Genomic DNA, 20,410 nt, shown 5'->3' on the forward strand with positions numbered 1-20,410 from the left:
CTCGCAATATTTGAACACCAACAATTGATCTTGGGCTTCATCCCATTCAACAAAAGATCATTTTTGGCTGCCCTAGGCTCAGTAAAAACCAATGGTCTCAACTGGGATGCTACAAGACCTTTTCAAGCGTGTTGCAAAGAAAGACAGGTGGAACTGTCTGTCATATCTTTGTTTCTAGGATGGATATACCATGAAGTCCAGGAGGCAGCTTCTGCAGGATCCCTTCTACTGCAGGCCTTCCTGTTCCACCCAGCACACCCATCTTCAAAACAGAGGCATGGGGGACAGTTCTGTTTGACCATAGCTGGGTGGCAGGAATACAAGCCCGGGGCACTGACCATAGAAAGGGCATTGAAATAGAGATGGGGAAGTGCCAGAATGACATCAGGCCATTAGCCACACGCTGTTAGGCTGCCCAGTCAGTCAGGATTCCCCTTGATTCCTTCACAGCCTGGCTTCCCTCTTCTTTCCTCCTCTTCCCAACCCTGCTATAGAGCACCAGTTACTCTCTTAAACCTTTCATAGCCACAGAAAATAAAGAATTTTACAGCCGTGCTCTAAATTTTAGAAAGTGTTGGAGATGTGATGCATTTCAGGCAACTCTTGGTCACATGGTTTGTTCATGCTCTATTATCAGGTCGTTTTGGAAAGAAATTAGGCCAAGAGTTAACATCATCATGAATAGAGCTCTGATAGCTTTGACAAATTTTTCTGTTCTTACGAAATACAAACTGAATCCTTACAGTGGGCCTTATAAATGACACACAATATTATATTACTGCATTGGAAAAGCAGACGACATTTCCAAAGGTCGAAATCTGGTACAATGAGATGGTGCAGCTGGCATCTATGGAGAAGGTCATTTTTAGGAGGCTTAACTGCTCTGAAAAACATGGAGCAATTTAGATGGAGTACATAGAATATTTTGGTAACTAAATTACTCTTTGCACGCTTCTCTCTCTTTTTTATCCCTCCTTCTTTTTTCTTCCCTTCTCCTTTTTTATTTTTGCTTATTGCTTTTCCCCTTTATTACTTTTTTTGGTGACAGACATGTTCATAGTTCAGGTTGACACATGTAGTTGATACATATGTATTTTTTATTTTTGTGTTGCATTTAAAATGATCAATACAAATAATAAAAAAGAAAAAGAACCCCTGACTTCAGAATGAGTAAATTTATTTTAAAAAATTGAAGGCTTAGAAGTTCAATTTGTTTCCTCAGAACTCCATGAAGAAGATGCAGTATTTTTCCAAACCACAATTTAAGTGCATGTAGAGGTTAGTCAGCAGCATAAATCATTATTGTTTTTAGAAATAAAAGTTAATTAAAAGCTTGGTTTATACATGTATGCATAATTTACTGATTATACAGAAAATTGAATGCTGAAAATATCATCTTGTAAATGCACTCTGTGTAAGTACTTATAAGCAGTAGTTTACATGCACAGTAATTAGGTGATATTGATTTTTTTTGCAGAGCATGGCATTGTTTGCTAGGCTTTTGCATTTTTTTTAATGAAAAACACACAAAACTTAACAAAACACACACTGTATAAAGTCAACTAATTTGCATGAATTCACCACAGCTTCTAGCAGATGGCATTGTACAATGAAATTTGAAGTTTCCACTTATAGAAGGGAGAGTTACAAGGACACAATACATGAGGGAGATCTTGAAGAGTGACACTACCTTGAAAGATAGATATATTTTCCAATGCCTGTCTGCTCTTATGCACTTTCAGGCTCTGGCTTCCCATGACTGCACCCCACTGGGTTGATTTACTTATTTCAGTTCCTTGACTCTGTCTAAAAGACAGATAAGAACACTTATCTTCTGTATACTCAACAGTTGAGGGTATTTCTCATTTCTGAGGAAGTACAAACTCTCTTCTGCCTGTGTTCTATGCTAAAAGGCAAGTTGCTTTTTATACAAAATGTCTAAGGACAAATCTTTTTCTGGTAAATTTTGGCAACTTGTGCATTAGGTAAATGTTTCATGGACAGTGGGCATGTTTACATGAGATGCTTACTGCGTAGTAGCTCATTATTACTGTGCACTAGTTCATTATTACTGTGTGGTAGTGTCGCTGGGTATGAACTGTCATGTGATGCTACTGTGCAGTAAGAGTCACTGGGCAACTGTGCCAGAATGCTAGTGCAGTAATCCTAGTTACTGCACAAACATTTAGTACTTGGTTACGCGAGTACTAAATGACAGTTCAGTAACAACTGCATAGTGGGCGGCTTGTGTAGACTTGCCCTGTAGGTATTAGTGACTAGGAGCTTTTAAATCTTTCTGTACTTCTTAAGAGATGTTCCTGTGTGGTACTTAAGTGATAACAGGAATATGAAGAAATATGTAAGAACAGTGCCATTCCTTTCTATGTTGTGTAGTATAGTGTTCATAATTTCCTGGTATGTAGATGCTAAAGGCAAGTATCTAATTTAACAAATTCACTCCAATAGAAGAGAAGAATGACCACAAAAAAACTTACCCCCTTTCAGAATTAAGTGAAGGGCTACATTTCTTACCATTTTCTCAGCAGTTTCTGTATATACGTAAACTTAAACACACCACCAAAAATAAAACAAAAAAGTATAAATGAATCAGTCCATTGTTACTATGGACTGGGAGTGCCAGTAAAGAGATAATGATTGTTGCCATTTTAAAATACCTGGGACATAATCAAAAAGCAGTTGGAGTCTGATGCCAGAACCCTGATCTAGAGGGTCAGGGACTGAGCACCAAATCAGCTCCTCACTAGACTACATCTCATGGATAAAGGTGGAGTGGTAGGGAAAGGGGCCCCAACTGGGAACAGGCCTTCTACTTCTGGCTCTTGATTGGCTCAGGGCTCCCATCTGCTGATTGGATCATTTTGCTCGTATAATGTTTCCTGTTTCTTGTGGAAGCTGTCTGAACAACAAGTCTCTTGTTGCCCTTGGACTGGCTTATTGTCGTCTTGCTACTGTATTGTGATTCCAGATCTGACCACCTGTTGTGACCTGCCTGGACTCTGACCTCATGACTTGTACTGTTTGGAACATGGCTGTCCCAGGTACCTGACCCAGCTTGTTCTCTGACATTGTCTTGCCTGTTGTTTTGGCTTTGATTCAGACTCTGACTTTGACCCAACTATCCCTTGGATTTCTGGCTTTTGGCTCACGTTAATCAACAGGCAGACTGCCCATGCCTCAGTACCTGACAATACCACAGTGTTGGGCAATACTGTAAATACCTTGCTACATAGACCAAGAGTGAAGACTATGTAAAAATCTATATAAGAACATTGTCTATGCTTTTCTGTATTGCTATATTCTGTCTAAGGTTAAGGTTCTCCGAATGGCATCTCTCATGGCATAATACAAATTGCATATAGAAGAATAAATATATGCATAGGTCCACAACTAAGTATATAAATAGATGTAGCTAAATAAAGCAGATGAGTTGTGTCAGAATGTGTCCTGGTACAGCTGATTTGTTTCATAGGGTGAAAGGTGTTACCTGTTGTCCCAACTGTTTATCATGTAGGACAATGGGTGATGCATTCCCAACTTAAAGATGCACCCCTGGAAATCTCTAGGGCATGCCTCTGAAAGTAGGGAATGCTGGCATTCTCCTCTTGTAGAGGTATTCCCCAAAGATTCCTAGGGACATTTCCCTATAAGTGAGGAATTTGAGGCAGGTGCTCCCAGAGCTTAAGTGGCCTGATCCTGCACAGGAATACCTGGGGCATGCAAGACCAGCCCCTCAAGCCCTGACAGTGCCTGGCTATGGCAGCTGGAGAGTGCAGGCAACTGTGGACTGCCCATTCTCTCCTGCTGTAAAGGAAATAGAGGTCTATCATGAAAAAAGTGCCACAAGTTATTAATACCTTTCATTACTAGCACAAACAAAGGCATTTGTGGCTTGACAGACACATGGGTGTCTGTTTTCTTTTGCATTGTGCCACCATAAAAATTATGGCAGCACAGAAGTAATGCTTTAGTGCCAGTGTGAAGATGTCCATCTCCTGAACACTTATACCACTCTATCCCTCTTTATCTAAAAAAAAGCATTTGGGGTCCAGCACAGCAAAAAGGATTTTAATTTGGCCACTGAAAATAATGACTTCTTGTCTGAGAGAGGTGCAGCAAATCTATGGCAAAGTTTGCAGATCAAGTCTAAGGGAACTGACTTCTAGAACCATTCATTAATTGTTAGGCCAGTCCTTGGAGGGAACATTTACCTTTGCACAAATGATGAGCTTAAATTAAACATGTAGGAAGAGATTCTTGTCCACTGAGCCTTGTATAATGGGCAAAGGGTTCTAGAAGTCCAAGATCTAGCCAGGGAAGAGTTCCTTCTTTTAGAGAACCGAGAAGAGAGTTGTGAGCTGTCTTTCTGAAGGGTTCCTTACAAGTTCTGGCCTGAAAAGGTTGTGCTGGCATTGAGTCATTTCAGGCGCAGCAAAACTTTTATACAAAACTTTTTGTCTTCCATATCCACTGAGCGCATCTACACATGCACATTTACTGTGCAGTAGCATAAATTACTGTACAGTGCTGGTTCACATCTACACAGACACATCTGTACTGCACAGTAACTATGGTGACTTATGCTGACTTGAGCATAAATTTGATACCTGCTTGATGCAGTTATCAAATTTATGACTGACTAGTTATGCACAGTAACGCACATGTAGAACCTCCCAGCTGGATGTGCCCAGCCACTAGGGGACCAGCCGGAGCCCAGCCCCAGGTCTCCTGCCTAACCCCCTTTCCTGCTGCTGGTCTGGGCTGCTCTCTGGTAGCCTCTGCCTGCAGGGCAGAAAAGCATGCAGCCATTTTATTTTGTGGGGCACACACTCTGGGAGCCTGTGCTTACTGCTGGAGCCCAGCAGGTCCCATGTTTCCCTCTGGACAGCCCTCAGTTGGTGTTTGCCAGGTCTGTCCCACTCTAGAGCTGCTGTCTGGCCACAAGTGAGTGCTTCAAAGGGCTGCAGTTTGCTGAACCCCTTGCCCAGCCCTGTGATCCCACCAGGGCTACTGGCCCTGCCGGCTGTGCCACCAGGCCAGCACCTGCTGCTTCCTGCTTCTCACTCCCCACCTCTGTCTCTTTGAAGGACATTGGTGAAGCACCTCAACGACATAGCTATGACTCCCTGCCCATGCCTCTGTTAGGGGAGCTTCTACCAGTCCTCCAGGGCCAGCTACATAGGGCCAGCTTTGTGGGGGTCCAGTCAGACAGCATGGAGACAGTGTGCACCACCTTCTGTGTGTCCAACCTTGGCTCCCCCCACATAAACCCACCTTTCCGCAGCCCCAGGGGTGCCAACTGAACCTGGGAGGAGGTCCATGCTCTTGTGGTACTGTGGACAGGGAGGATATCCTGAGGCAGTTTGTCAAGGGAGGGTGCTCGAACACCCACATTTATGAGGTCCTAGCAGCTGGAATATGGGTGTGGGGTCACCCTCAGTCAGAGTGGTAGTGCTGCATGAAGGCCAAGCCCTGTGGGCCCAGTGGGTGGACATGACCAGCTACAATCACAAGTCCGGTGGGGCCCTCAGGACCATGCCCTTTATGCAGAAGCTGACCCACATTTTGGCACCCCAGGAGGCCACCCCTGCACCTCACCCTGATACCTCCAGTGACTCGTCACCAGGAGAGAGGACCTTGGGCCTCCAGCACCCCACCCTGTACTCCTCCCCAGCTGCTGCACCCACTGGCAGTGTGGGGAGCCCTGGCCAGCAGCTGCCTCAGCCTCGGCCCCACTCCATAGCTGCCCAGAAGGAGTGGGTGGCCACACGACCAGCAGCACCAGCTCCTCCCTAGGGGGAGAAACCTACTGGGGTGCCAGCTCCAAGCCCACTGCAGGCTGCAGACACCAGACGGAGCTGGATACCACCTAGCATAGTGAGTCCCACGCAGAACTCCCAGCCTTGCCAGGCCCAGACCAATGGTAAGTCCCACACTGGCCCGCCCCACCTTTGCCTCTCCCTCTGGCCCCTGCCCCCCTATTTGCCCCACCCAGCCCCACTTCCATGCCCCTGGGTTTCCACGCCACAGCACACAGGGAGGTGGGACACACGTCAGAACTTTGAGTCGGCCATGTCCCCACAGCTGGGTGGCCGCTGGCCTTTCGCACGCTAAGGAACACATTGATCAGGGGGTCAGACTAGATGATCTGTCTAGGTCCCTTCCGACTCATTGATTCTATGATTCATTGATTCTATGATTCCAGCAGAGATCTCCTCCTTGGCAGCTGGGGGCAGGAACATGTAGCACTGTGACAGGTGTCAGTGAACATTATGGGGCAGGCCAGGCAAGCCGGGCTTGCCCCCCATGCCATCATGGATTAGGGTCCCAATACAGGAGCTCAGGTGTGCCCAGAGCAGCAGCAGGGTGTAACAGCAGGGTGTGCTGGCAGCCATGTGGCCAGAAGCTGGAGCTCCCCCGAGTGTCCACACAGGCACATGGCAGGCAGCTCTGGTTTGGGACTAAATCTAGTCCCAGATCACCTGCAGCTGTAGACTCTGGTCTATTCCCAATCACTGCACAGTAATTTACTGCTCAGTAAATTTAATACAACAGAAATGCACGCGTAGAAATGCTCACTGGGTCTTAATTTTGATAGGGATTGCTCTAACGCCTAGAAGCAAAGTTAGGAAGGCACAAAAGTTGTTTCAATAAGAATATATTCTCAGTTCCATATATACAGTTGCAGATTGATATAGTAAACTGGATGCTAAAAATATTATGTTGTAAATGTATCATATGTAGGATGTACATTTTTGTAAATCACTAATTTAAACCCAATTTAGAAGTAGGTTATACTCTTTTTTTTTTTTTGGTTGTAACTGAGAACATCATGGAGACCATTACTTTTATAATCCTGAAAATATAATAGAATACTTTTTATTAAAATGTGTGTGTATGTATGTATGTACATCAGTCTAGTAATGCAACAGTTATCTAGTATTCTCGTCAGAATAAGGATTCCAGTTGCCACTGCAAGTACATATAGACTGCATTCAGAGGACATGATTTCTTATAGCTGTCCATGTAAACTATGCTGTTAAGTATACGGTACTGCATATTTTTGTACCTTCCATTTTGTACCTTTTCTTTCTGTGAGGAGGCTCCCAAGAGGTGCACTCTGTAAGTGGGTTACCTTTCTAATGGTGCTGGTCTACTTTCAACATGTTCATTTTAAACAGCGTTTTTCTATATCTCTTATAACCCAGCCCTAAAAGTTTTCTGCAGATTGACATATGACCAATAAGTTTTAAACTTAAGAGTGAACCTTTTGTATTTTAAATTAGTTCCATAAAATTTGATAAAATTGTAAAGTTTTTTTTTAAAGATAATAGTTAATATGAGTGGTCTTTGCTTATAGTCTTATTTTGCTTCTGAGACTAGTGGTATTTCCTTTTATTATGTAAAATAGTGTCTTCTCTTCCCAAATGAATTTGTTTTAATATCAAAGTACTTTGCATATATTATCATGAGTGACAACACCACACTAACGAAGTATTTTAAAGAAATTTTCAATTGATAAACTTAAGCATAGACAGGTCAGTCATTTTTTTCCCCATAAGTTCTGCAGAAGGTCAGTTACAGAGCTGGAATATAACTTGAAATTCTTTACTTCCTGTCGTGTGCTCTAAACTCTAGACAAGATTCTGTACACCCAGGAGGCAGCAATATGAAATACATAACTTACACTCGCATAAGTTCATGAGAAGATCTGGAAATGTGACTACAACAGCATGATGAAAGAAAATAGCATACATTTTTCTTGGTGGCTGCTATTCCTTTACTGATTTCTTGATCTTAACAGTTGTATTTTGGCAGTGCCTTGGTGGTACAGTAATGCTTCCCAACCTGTAAGCACCATCTCAGTTTTCATCTTTCTGTGATTTTGTTTCTCAGTAGTTTGGATGGTTCTCTCTGATTGCGGACATGTCTGGGAATATTAATTCTCCAATGTTTTCCGTTTGGTTTTGTTTGCAGACAGGTCAATCTACAAGTGCCAACTTCTTGACTATGTTGGATACTGTGCATTAGATTTTACTCATATTCTTATTGTGTATTTCTTCATCAGAGGAATGTTTTTTTTTTTCTCTCTCTCTCTCTACAGAAAGAAGAGGGAATACTGAAAACACGTAAAGCCATTAAAGTATACTAGGCTTTGCACAGTTTTGTCGGTGGGGGTATAGTTTATGATTGTTTGCTGTACTTGCAATAAAGCAACCAAAAATAAAAATGGTAGTAAATTCTGCATACCAAAGACACAAGGACATTCTTTTTCTATATAATGTAAAGCTGTAGGTGTAAAACCATTGCAAGTATTTTAGAGCATACTCCCGTTATTGCTCAATGCTTCTTTTTGCTTGTAGACCAACACAAGTTATTATTGTTAGATGAATCATTTTTACCCAAAGATTTTTTTTTTATTCTGTGTTTCCATGCTGTAGATGCCTGGCTTTAGGATCTTTGGTCAGTATTTTTTTACTTAACTGATCATAGTACTACATGGTATCAGATAAATGTACTGAAGCAAGCAGAAACTCGTAGAACCTACGATTTGCAATAAATATTTATTACTGTTTTCCTGAAACAAAAAATCAAAATAAATGAAAAACTGTATCCAAAAATAATTCTAAGAGTAAAAGAACAACATTAAAAAATTAATAGGAAATAAGACTCAGAAGAGATTTGATACTGTAGTTCAGTCAAGTACTTAAGCACAAGATAATTCTAAGCATATGAGCAGTTCAGTTCATTTCACTGGGGTTTTTCTCAAAACCCTAGCTTCTAGAGACAAGGATTAAATTAAATTTTAAGTTGAAAAAAATTAGCTACCATGTTTATGGATAAAGGTAGAAAATATATTCCCAAGGTATTTTACAGGCTTAAAAATCAAAAGGCAAATAAAAAACATCTCACATGTATTGCTTTCTAAAAAAGCTCATTATCTGTGAATGTTTAGGATTGGCAATCAAAAGAAAGTGTTTAAAGTAACAGCAGTCCAGATGCATCTTGCGTGTCTTCTGTAGTACCAACAGTAATAAAACTGTAAATTCAAGGTTTTTATTTTCGTTTTCAATACATGCAGTAACTTGGTCCCCGCCTATCTATAAGGTCAGCTAAAGCTATGCAATGAAGACAATGCTTGCCAACCAATGGAAGCATATTTGTACGAGAGATTTAACTTTCTCTGTGTCTTGTTCAAGCAAAAGCTAACAAACATCACAACTTACTCACTCCAAGTTTGTAGTCAAGGCACATTCCTCCAACATGCCTTCTCTGACATACAGAGAGAGCACTATTAACATTTAAATCCCCAAAACCAATTCCTATATACTGAATTTTCCCTAAAAAGTGATAAAAGACCAAAAAGAAAAAAAATCACAGGTAACAGCTATTGGTCATCTTGCTTAATATGCAAGAGAAAACCCTAGCAACATTATCCTGATTGAAATCGGTCTACAAGCTATATAAACTGGAATAATTTAAGTTAAATGTAAGTGTTGATGAGCCACACTGCTAAGGCTATTCTGTAGACTTGTCCAGGAGCATTAATGCTTAGTTACAGTGCTTAGTGCCCTGCATCTTATGGGTGACCCTGCTTCCTCATTTTGATCATACCTCTGCAGTTTCAGGGGATATTCAGTCCCTGGAAAATGTTACACTGAAGACATGATTAACCAGTTACTACTTAAGATGTGATTAAGCTGGCCACACATTCATTCAGTTAATGGTGTAATAAAACAAGGAATGAACCGCAAAGTTAGCACACAAAAAATGTGTAATAACTTTGTGGCTGGTTCCCAACACACAATAGATTGAATGTGTGGCCAGCCTCAAGTGCTCCATGCACTCTGATGGCAGACTGGGTCTCCCAGCCATAGGGGCGCTAGGCACCCAGCTTGCCGATGCAGGGGAAACCCAAGATCATAATCCTGGGCTCCCCCTGCATGGTCAATATGGCATTTTTGGGATCTGATCCCACAACTGTACCCCCTGCCATGCACGTATAGCATGGCAGGAGGTGCAATTGTTGAGACTGCAATTCACCCCCCTGGTTTGAGAAGGAGGTTGGACTACATGACCTCCTGAGGTCCCTTCACACCCTAACTTTATATGATTCTATACGCCATTGCACCTTTAACTGAATATCTGCCAGAGGCCTTATTCATGGGTGGATCTAGGATTTGAAAAGGATGCAGAGGTGTGGTACATCATCCCAACACATATATTTTTATCAAATTAAAAAGAAACTAGAAGCTTTACTATTAAGCTAGTGGCCTAAGGCTGAATTATTCAGTTTAAGATCAGAGCAAAAACAAACATAAATTCAGTATATGTGCATTAATTTGTTACATCATATATTATGCATAAGCCATAACAAATGAGGCAAAAACAATCAAAATGCATTGTTTAATTAGTCCTGCAGTCATTAAAATTAAATGGACATCTTTAGCATTCTTAGATATCTTGACAGTACATACAGTGCTTCACTGAAATGTATTTCTACCCCTGAGTTCATGTTTTTAGCTAGAGCCAACATAAGTTTTCAGGGCTGTGAAACAGGAACCACATTACTAGGAAAAGCTAACAGACAACAGAATTGCAGATGAAAGGATAACTTGATTAGCTGAACATCAAAACCATTAAAAAGTAGCGAGGGTCATAACATGTGTGGAATGAAGAGTTTAGAAAGCATCAAGTAGTAGATAGTTAGCCATAAAGTCAGCTGACTCTGTCATTGATGCCTGAATAGAAATGCTTCTGCCACTTTAAACTTTGGGTGGACTAGGAATCAAAGTGGAGTGCAACTACACCACTGAATCCCCACTACCCCCTTCTAGATCTAATTTGGCCTTATTTTTCTCTGTGGATCCAGAAAAATAAATACAGTTAACATCTAGTACTAAACATATGCAACATGAGAAGTTTTGTTCATTAGGGTATTTTGCAAGTATAAAATGTATGCCTAGCAGAGAGAGAGTCTGCAAGGAATTCATTCTAAATCATTCCTAATGAATGCCTTCCTTTACTGCTGGCAGCGGTGATTTGTCTGCTGTCTGAAATGTCAGTTAGACCAAGATAAAGAGAGGACATGAGCTGCAGGTATGTAATCTTCCCTTTATCTCTCCTTCAATATTTCAGGAGTTTTACTTTAAATGTGGAGCACACCCAACTTCTGACAGTGAAACATCTGTGGCTTTGAACCTCATTACAACAAACAGCCGTCGTATCACATGTATAACATGCACAGATATTAGGTAAGTACACTGTAGAGTGTCACAAATTTACTATCTCAGTGCTTCAGAGTACTTATCATTTCTACATTTCCCTCCTTGGTTTTCTTTCCTGCATCCTTCCTGCCTAAGTATTTTGATACAATATTGGTCACATTTTTAAAGTGCATTCAGCTGTTTTGTCAGCATAATTGGGATGCACATTTTGTATCCATGGGTGAGTTTCAGGTGCAAATCTAACTGTTTATACATCTAAATAAGTATGTGAAGTGTTGAAAGTGTTGTTTTTCAGTGGCACAAGTGATCAGATTGGTAGCTCTAATCTACATTCAGAATCCAATAATTTGGATAAAATTTGCAAGAGTAGAAAATGTTCCTGCAAAAAAGGAAACTAAGCCTTATAATGTGTATCTTGTATATCAGGGCAGCAATCCTTTTGATGCAAATGCTGCCAGGATTCTTTGCGTTTGGCAAATGGGCTCATACAATACAAGAAGCACAGCACTATGCCATATTTAGCCCCATAAGTTAGAAAAACACTTAATTGTAAGCATGTTATCTTGCATGAGGTATACAGGTCCACATGTGTGTTTTTCATGTAAGTGAGCCATTTTTTTTATTCAGGGTTTTAACCTGTTTTTTTGTTAGTAATTGATTTTATCCATCTGCTGCATCTAATTGAAAAGGTATCTTCTCTTTCTAATCTTTTATATATTTATTTTTCACTGACCTTCTGATCTTAAAAAAAATGTAATGCAATATGTAATGTGATACTGGAGCCATAATGGTGCTGCATTAAATAAAAGTAATTTCCAAGAAGAGGCCTTCTGAAAACTTTCCCAAAGCACCCATATCTGCTGGTTATGAGAGAGACATTGGGGTGGTATCTCCTTACTGTTCACATTATGTTAGTTTTTATATATATTTATAATAACTCAGTATTGAACAGTCTCTATTTTATAAGAAGAGAACGGGTTTTGGGGGGGAAAGGGTACATTCTGACTACTTATAATTGGTGGAAAAGGGTAGGTTAAACAAACCATTTGAAGATCACTTTTCCAAGGAAAAACCTGGTTTTCTATAAATAAATTTCTAATAGAGGATTATAGGATGTTATTCTTATCTCATCCCAGACACAGCACACTATACTATATTAAGCTGCTTTTCAGTGTTTGCATGCTGCTCTACTGGCAGCATCTGACTGCTGACGGTAGTTGACTGAAAAAAATGAGTCTTACTGATAAGTTAAGAGGTAAATGTACAATGAAAAATGATAGTACCATGTTCACCACTTCATATATACCTGGGTTTTGTAAAATTGTTGTCTGTTTCTTTTAAAATCTATCTTGCGGGTACTTTTAATTGAATCACTTTAACAGCTTGTCCCAATGGTTTACAAAGCAGCAGCATTTGGCGCTCCTAATTTAAGATTGTGACTCGGTTTCTCTTATGATGCTAACTTCCTCCAACCCCCATGACCCCTTATTAAAACTGCAAAGGTATGAGAGGTGGTTAGCCATGTCTGCACACAAGCAGAAGGTAGGGCAGAGTGACACCTTAGAGACTAATTGCTTCAGAGAGGCATAAGCAATGACCTACTTTGTCAGATGCTGTGAAAGGACTGGCAGAAAAAGACTGCTTCATTCAGTATGAAAGCTGAAATGATTTTCCTACATTCATATCATTCGTAGTTTGCCAACACATAACAATTACAACATAACAACTACTGCTCTTCTGAAAACACTCCAAATATGTGCATGTCGATACCCTTCAGGCTTGCATTAGGTTCAGAAGTTTCCAGGAGTCATGATGGTGTGCCATAGAGAAAGAATGGATTTTGGATGGAGGAGACATGTCATTACATTCCCTTATTAACTGTTAGCAAGACAGCAAGAAAAAATGAGGGAAGGGAGCATGAGTGGGCAGTAGGAGAGAGAACCCTCCACTGCTCCTGAAAATGTGAATGAGTTTGACATGGACAAATCACCCTACAAAATCCTTTGTAAGCTTGCCAGGTAAGCTCACTTTTCACAGACTATTAATAGACAAACTGGCTCAAGAACCTCGCAAGCATCACGGTCCTTCCACCCATTATCCCACCTCTGTATGAAACCTTATTATGCTTAGGAGATCACATTGTGCCTGAAGAGGGTTGTCATTCCCTGAGGAAGCTACTAGGAGTGTCTGGCGACTGAAAATCCTGTTTAGACTTCTGCAGTGCCTGATAATCTGACTGCATTCGATCACAGATGAACAAGGTTGTGTCAAATGTGTCAGAGAGAGGGAGGGGGATGACTAGGTGGCCTATAAATAGTTTATGAAGAGTTATGGAAAAGTTACCTTGTAAGAGTTATGGAAGGTCCCCATCAAAGCTCATAAGGCTTTCAGTGAGGCAGTTGAGTGAGTCTCATGAACCTCTTCACCCCTTTACTGGGGGCCGGAGATCTTTTCAGAGAAGTTTCTGTGGGCTACCAGGGAAATGATACCTTTCTTCAGGATAGGTCCCACTTCTGTGCATTGCTTCCGGTTCTCTAGGGCTGTTTCTACTCTTGTAGATCTGATGTGGGTCAGGACCTGCAGACCTACCCTTTCCAACTTTCTTCAGATCTTAAAATTCCCAGGAGGGGTCCCCATTCCTCTATCATATTTCTTAATCTTCACTGGTGTTCTGGTCCATCTTTCAGGTGTGTGCAGATGCCAGAGAGAGCAGATGGCCTCTAATGGACCAGAGGAAGTCTGCATGGAGTGAATCTCCTCCTAGCTTCTCCCTGAACTGCTTCCAGGCTGGACTTATTGTTAAGAAAACTTTTTTTAAATGTCCAAAAAGTGCAGTAAGGAAAATGTAAAATTGGGAGTACAAACCAGTAACTTAAGGGTAAAATCCTTACAGGAACACTAGAGCTCTTCTAGAGTAATGCAGTCATAGTTTAATTTCCAGGAAGCACAAACATTTGAAAGTAAAGATTTACACAGTTCAGGAAGCTAAACTGCTTTAATTCTGCCAAAAGACTAACATCTCATCTTCCCCCTCATAAAAATACAAGCCTAGGAACAGTGTGGAATGGTGTTGATGGAGGCTCTTGAAGATGTCCCTGCTTCTCCTACTGTTTCCTACAGATACGCCTTTATTGGATAATTAAACTGGGTTTTCCTATAACACTCTTCTCATTTGCAGACAAAATCTTCTCACGTAAATGTTCTGGTGCTTTTAATCTGGGCAAGTTGGCCTATCCTGGATACAAGCTAAATCCCAGGTGCTGCTTTCATTAGAGGTGGTAACCAACCCATTCTGCAAAGAATACAAACAAGCCTGCCTAAATGCAGGATCAGACCTGAGAGTAGATCAGTCTGTTTTCTCTCTCTCTCTTTTGTATGGTATCAGATATCAACTTCCAGATGTATAAGCCACTGTCTGGTAGCATCACTCAGTGTGTGGATTTCCTTTGTCCGGTCATTTATAAAGATTGCAGCTTTTGATTACATGCTGTTCTGTTTGTTGAATGCTGCATTCATACAAGGGGCTGTCCAAGATGTTCCTCTTCTGAAATGTTATTTTGAAGCATATGTATCCAGATCTCAGTCTGTTCATCTTAACCCACGCTTCTCTGTCAAGGTCATGCCCAGTGTGGGACTTGTTTGGTGTTGGTATAAAAGGCTGTAGGAATAGATCTGACTTTTGCCAGAAGTTGGCCCACTTCTTTGTTGCCCATAGATTTGGTTCAGTGTCTCTTTCAGGAGCTTGTTGGCTTCATGTACAAACAGTTTAAGACTTGAGTCTATTAAATTTCCATCTATTTGGGTCTTCAATTATCAGTTGATGGCTCAGGGTTTTTTTTCATCATCTCTTGCCTCTATTGCCAGTAATGATGTTACATCACTTGGTTTAATGTCCAAGAGTACAGGGAGTACATGTGTGTGTAAGTTGTCCAGCCTCTTATAAATCTCAGTGCACTGTTAAGTACAATGTTGAACTGTTTAGTGTGACAACTTCTGGACTGTACAAAAGCACAGTATTCTGCTGGGGCATATACTATTTCAGATTTCATGTATTTCATAGACGTTAAGGCTGGAAGGGACCTCAAAGATCATCAAGTCCAGCCCCCTGCCTCAGGGGCAGGAAGTCAGCTAGGGTCAAAGGATCCCAGAAAGATAAACATCCAAACATTTCTTGAATGAGTCCAGTGTAGGTGCCTTCACTACTTCTGGAGGGAATCTATTCCAGGTCTTGGGGACTCGGACCATAAAGACATGTTTTCTTATGTCCAGCCTAAAACGGTCTTCTAGGAGTTTATGACTGTTGGTCTTTGTTTTTCTTTGCGGCACTCTGGTGAACAGATGTTCTCCCAGATCCTGATGTACACCCCTTATGTACGTATAAGCAGCCACCAGGACCCTCTGAGCCTGCAGTTTTCCAGACTGAACAGTCCCATGATTCTCAGCCTATTCTCTTGCGCTTTGATCATGTGTGTGGCTCTCCTCTGGACTCTCTCAAGCTTCTCCACATCCTTCTTGAACTGTGGAGCCCAGAACTGGATACAGTACTCCAGCTGTGGCCTCACCAAGGCCAAGTACAGTGGGAGGATGACATTGTGAGATTCACCTGAGAAGCATCTATAGATGCAAGCCAGAGTTTTGTTTCCTTTACCAGCTGCGACATCACATGGGTGGCTCATGTTCATCTTGTGGTCAGTCGTGACTCCCAAGTGTCTTTCAGCAGTGGTGCTAGCAAGCATAGCACTGCCGAGCCTATAAGTATGCTGTGGGTATTTTTTCCCCAAGATGGAGTACCTTACATTTGTTGGTATTGAACATCATCAGGTTTGTGTCCACCAACTTACTAAGTTTATCCAAGTCAGCCTGGATCACTAGCTTGTCCTCAAGTGTGGACGCTATGCCCCAAAGTTAAGTGTCATCAGTGAACTTAGCCAGTGCGCTTCTGACACCAATGTGCACATCATTGATAAAGATGTTAAAGAGAACCAGTCCAAAGACTGAGCCTTGGGGGATACCACTGGTCACGGAGTGCCATAATGCTTCACTGCCATCGACTACTACTCTCTGGGTCCGACCTCAAAGTCAATTTCCCAGCCACCAGACTGTGATGTAGCTGAGGTGCAGTTGGCCAATTTTTCCACGAGAAAGTTATGGGACACCAGATCAAAGGCTTTTTTAAAGTCCAGATACATGATGTCAAAAGCAGTGGTTCAAAGCACTTTGATGTTGGCACCCCCTGTTGTGCTAGCTACACATCTTAAGGCAGCAACCTGTGCAGCTACTTTAGTGCTGACCATCTGAATCTGATGTTTATAGCTGATGGAACGGTGTAGTGTGACTCCTAAGTAGGTTGTGGTATGCTCATGGAAGCATGAGTGGGTGGTGCCTACTGAATTTGTGGGGGGCACCTGCAGAAGCCGCCAACCCTGTCAGGCGGGGCACCAGCCCTGCCGACAGCATCAGTGTCAGATGTCATGGGAGGCACCTGCACCCCTGTGCATCCCCTACCAGTTGCCTATGTGGGGAAGGATGTGGTTGCCTACTCTGATATTCAGTGTGCTTTTGAGTTGACAGTTATTTAGGTGGAAGTGTGATGATACGGGTTTATTGACACTTAACTTTATAACTACTTATGGAGGTAGTAAGCAAATGAGTTCTATGTCGGTACTCTTTTTTCCCCAGTTCTGTCATATCTATTCCTTGGGCTACTATGGCAACATAGCATTTAGACGTTGTATGCCAGAAGTCTGAGGTATGTTTTAGTAAGCAACCTTCGATCCTTTGGATCATGGTATACATGTAAGAGGTCTATTCAGATGCCTGATGAATCTGTTTGTGGCTGACAATGTTGTATAACTTTGATCAATACTGGGTTCAGATGGATCCTCTAGTTGGTTTACTCTCTTGTTGGTTGCCCTTTGATATTTCTGCCAATCTGCCTTCCAAAAGTTCCATCTTGCAGCTGGTCTGGTTGGTGTGGGTTGAAAAGTCATATTGTCAGTGCTGACGAGTGAAAGTCTGTGTTGAGATGATGGAAACTTGTCAAGTAATTTTTTTAGTATTTTACCCTTCCAGTAGGCAAGATCTGGGTTTGTCTTAATGTTCCAGTGTCCAGAATGGAAGGTACTTGGCTCCTGTATGGGGGTTATATCATTCAGGCTTGCCCAGTGCCAAAGATTATCTCTGTTGCTACAGTGAATAGAATATTCCCAAACTTGATGTTGATGGTTGAAGTCACCTGCATATAAGGTCATCTAGTCATAAATAGGCAGGGATGTGATTAACAATGTGGCAGAGGGGGCTTGTATATGTTAACGATGATTGTCATTGACCTGGACAGTGCTCCATTCTCTTGCAGTCCTGGAGGAGTCATATCCCTTGGTAGTGTAAGGAAGGTCATTTCTGATGAAGGTACCAAAGCCATGGATCCTGCTGGGTACAGTTTGCTAGGCTATAGCCTGACAGCTTCATTTTCCACAGCTCCTCTATATGTGTTTTCTGTAGGATGATTGCATGTGGTTTCATTTCCCTGGTGATGCATTCAAGGCGCTGATTACTTGAGCGAGGGACAGCCTTCAACATTAAGTTGCTAACATCAGTCTGCTATGAAGTGCTATGGTGCACATTTTTCATTTCCTGTTTGCAAATGATGTAAGAAGAGTATCTTCTCCAAATCTAAGATGTCAGAACTGTAGTCTGTGGATTCCTCTAAAGGCCTTAGAAGAAGTCTTATATCCAAATTAAGCATATTTCACAATGGAGTGAAAAAAGGAAAATGGGAAGTGGGTTTCAGGGTTAACAGAGAAGATAACTGGATTTCTTTGCTTCCAAATATACTTGGGTATTTTTTAAAATTAGAATTCAGAATGTCCTGGGTTTTTAATTATTTCCCTTAATGCAAGCATTCCTGGGAAGTTTGAACATTAGTAAATACCTGCAAAGCTAATTTCACTTTAACCAACTATTGGGTAGTAATTTATTTATGCCAACTGTTGGGTAGTAATTTATTTATTTGCTAATACCTACTCTAGAACTGAGAATTGCTCACCAATGGCATTGTTGCTTGAAGTCTGCTTCCTTCATTCTACAGGATTTAAAAGGAAAAAGACAGGGAATTATATTTAATACAAATAAATATTAAAAATATTTATCATTTGATCTGTCAGAAAAATGAAATTCTAATAAAAACATTTGTGTAGATTTACCTCCTATTTTTATCTGGAAAATTTTGGAATAGGAACATTTTCAGTCTGGGCAATTAATTATGTGTTTCTAAAGTAGCAATAAAGTGATCAACCAAGAGGCTTTCACTGCATTCCCATCTATTCATTAAATTTAGTTTGTCCAGTCCAGGCAGTTTATGCAGTGCATCTTGAGATTTAGTCTACATAAGACCTCAACGTTATACAAAATAAAGCTCATAAAAAATCTTATTTAAATCAGTAGGATATGGCATGCAGAAACCCCCCCATAAAATGAAAGTAATGTTTAATCCCACTGCTGATTTTCAGTCCTATGTTTGCATTCAGTGCACAGTCTGTTTGCCCTTAGTTTATATTTGATATGAATATTTTTATGGAGTACTGACCGTCAGAGTAAAATACTTAAGAGCCAAAAACCCTTACAGAGTTATGCTAAATCCATAGGCAGTATTCCATGTAGTGTAATACTTTTCAACGCTTTCCGCTTATCTATAGCAGAGTTAACGTGTGAATTGGCAACCTTTACGCATGCATTTTTTCTATGGCATTGAAGGTGATGGGATGCTATTTTATGTCTTTGAAGAAGCTCTTAATAGGTTGAGCAAACAGCTGAAACTTGAAACAAACACTGAAACTGTGCAATCCTCAAGGGAAGATCTGCTTTTGTCAACTGTTTCCAGTAGAAATAACATCAAAAGGGTTAGGAGTACCCCTGGGTACCTATAAATCAGGCTTAGAAATAACAACAACGTTAAGCAGTATAAAAATGAAATGTGCAAAGCAAAAATGCCTCACGTTGTCTTTCACAAACTAGGTAGTGTACATTTCCTAAAGGCAGCATTATTTTTAGCATTCTTACAGATATGCAGGTATAAAAGATATATAGGGCTTGCCATTATTTACTAGAGAGGAAAAATTCCCCAGAAAGAGACGTATTTGCTGTTGGATTGATCAAAAGTTTACATTTTTTGTTTAACAAATCCACATTTCATGATTCTGAAAAGGTGCCTTCCCTTCCCCTCCCCAGAAAGGTCCCTCCCAAAAAAGAAAACAGAAAAAAGAAATAAGAACAGTTGTTCTCAGCTTAGTACTTTAAAGTGAGTAGGGGAACTGATGGATTTTTTGGTTCTCAAGACTTCCAAAAACTGACCATTTGATTGCACTAGTGGCATTAGTTAGAACTGCAAATGCTAGATGTATTTGCGTCCAAGGGTAAACGAAATGTATGGACCTTGTCATAGCTCTTTGCAGCCAGATCAATTCAGGCCACAATCACATTGGACTCCACAGCCAGAAAAAGGTTGGAGAAGGTCATCATTTCAGTGGAAGAACTCCAGGAGGAAGCGATATAGGAAATACTGTAGAGCATCAGTAGGCATTTTCTCCTTGAGTCAATAGTGAACTAATGTTCTTCAATATGATGTTAGGGATAACTTAATACTCATCCAGTGTTTTTAACCAGTGTCTTAATTTACTGTGGTCTTAATTCAGGACTGAGAAATCCTGGGCCAGCATGTGGTTTTAAGGTGTACTGTTTTAAACTGATCACAGCAATAAGTATCTGTCTTTTCTACATCTGCTCATTACTTTTATTGTTGGATTTTACCTGCTTAGTGCAAGACTGTTAATCCCCTAACAATTAAGATTTTTTTTTTTTACCTTCAATGACCCGAGTATCAATGTAGGGTGTTATGTGGGATCTATATTGGTCACTGCCTACTTCCTCCTATGAAAGATAAATGCTGTATATCAGGGGTGCTCAGCTTCCAGTGCCTGGGCCATTTCCAACCCTCAGATATGATCTGTGTCATCTGGCCTGCTGGGCTCCCTATGGGTCTGAAAATTTGGTGTCAGGGCAATAATGGCAGCATTAATTGCTGCTCTCCTGCTGCCAAATTTCTAAACTTGTGGGGAGCCCAGCAGGTTGGATAGCATGTCTCTGCACACTACATAGGGCTAGAGTGG

General features: G+C 41.1%; 1 protein-coding gene across 1 annotated transcript in view; it reads left to right on the plus strand.

Moving 5' to 3' along the window:
- Window positions 1-20,410, plus strand: part of PARK2 (parkin RBR E3 ubiquitin protein ligase) — a 1,395,896-nt gene that overhangs the window by 751,414 nt on the left and 624,072 nt on the right. The window contains exon 6 of the mRNA XM_019549987.1: window positions 11,158-11,273. Coding sequence (XP_019405532.1) covers window positions 11,158-11,273 — 116 coding nt within the window. The remainder of the gene's footprint in view (window positions 1-11,157; window positions 11,274-20,410) is intronic.

Source organism: Crocodylus porosus, unplaced genomic scaffold, assembly GCF_001723895.1.
Source record: "Crocodylus porosus isolate Cpor-Errol unplaced genomic scaffold, CroPor_comp1, whole genome shotgun sequence".
Taxonomy (NCBI): domain Eukaryota; kingdom Metazoa; phylum Chordata; order Crocodylia; family Crocodylidae; genus Crocodylus; species Crocodylus porosus.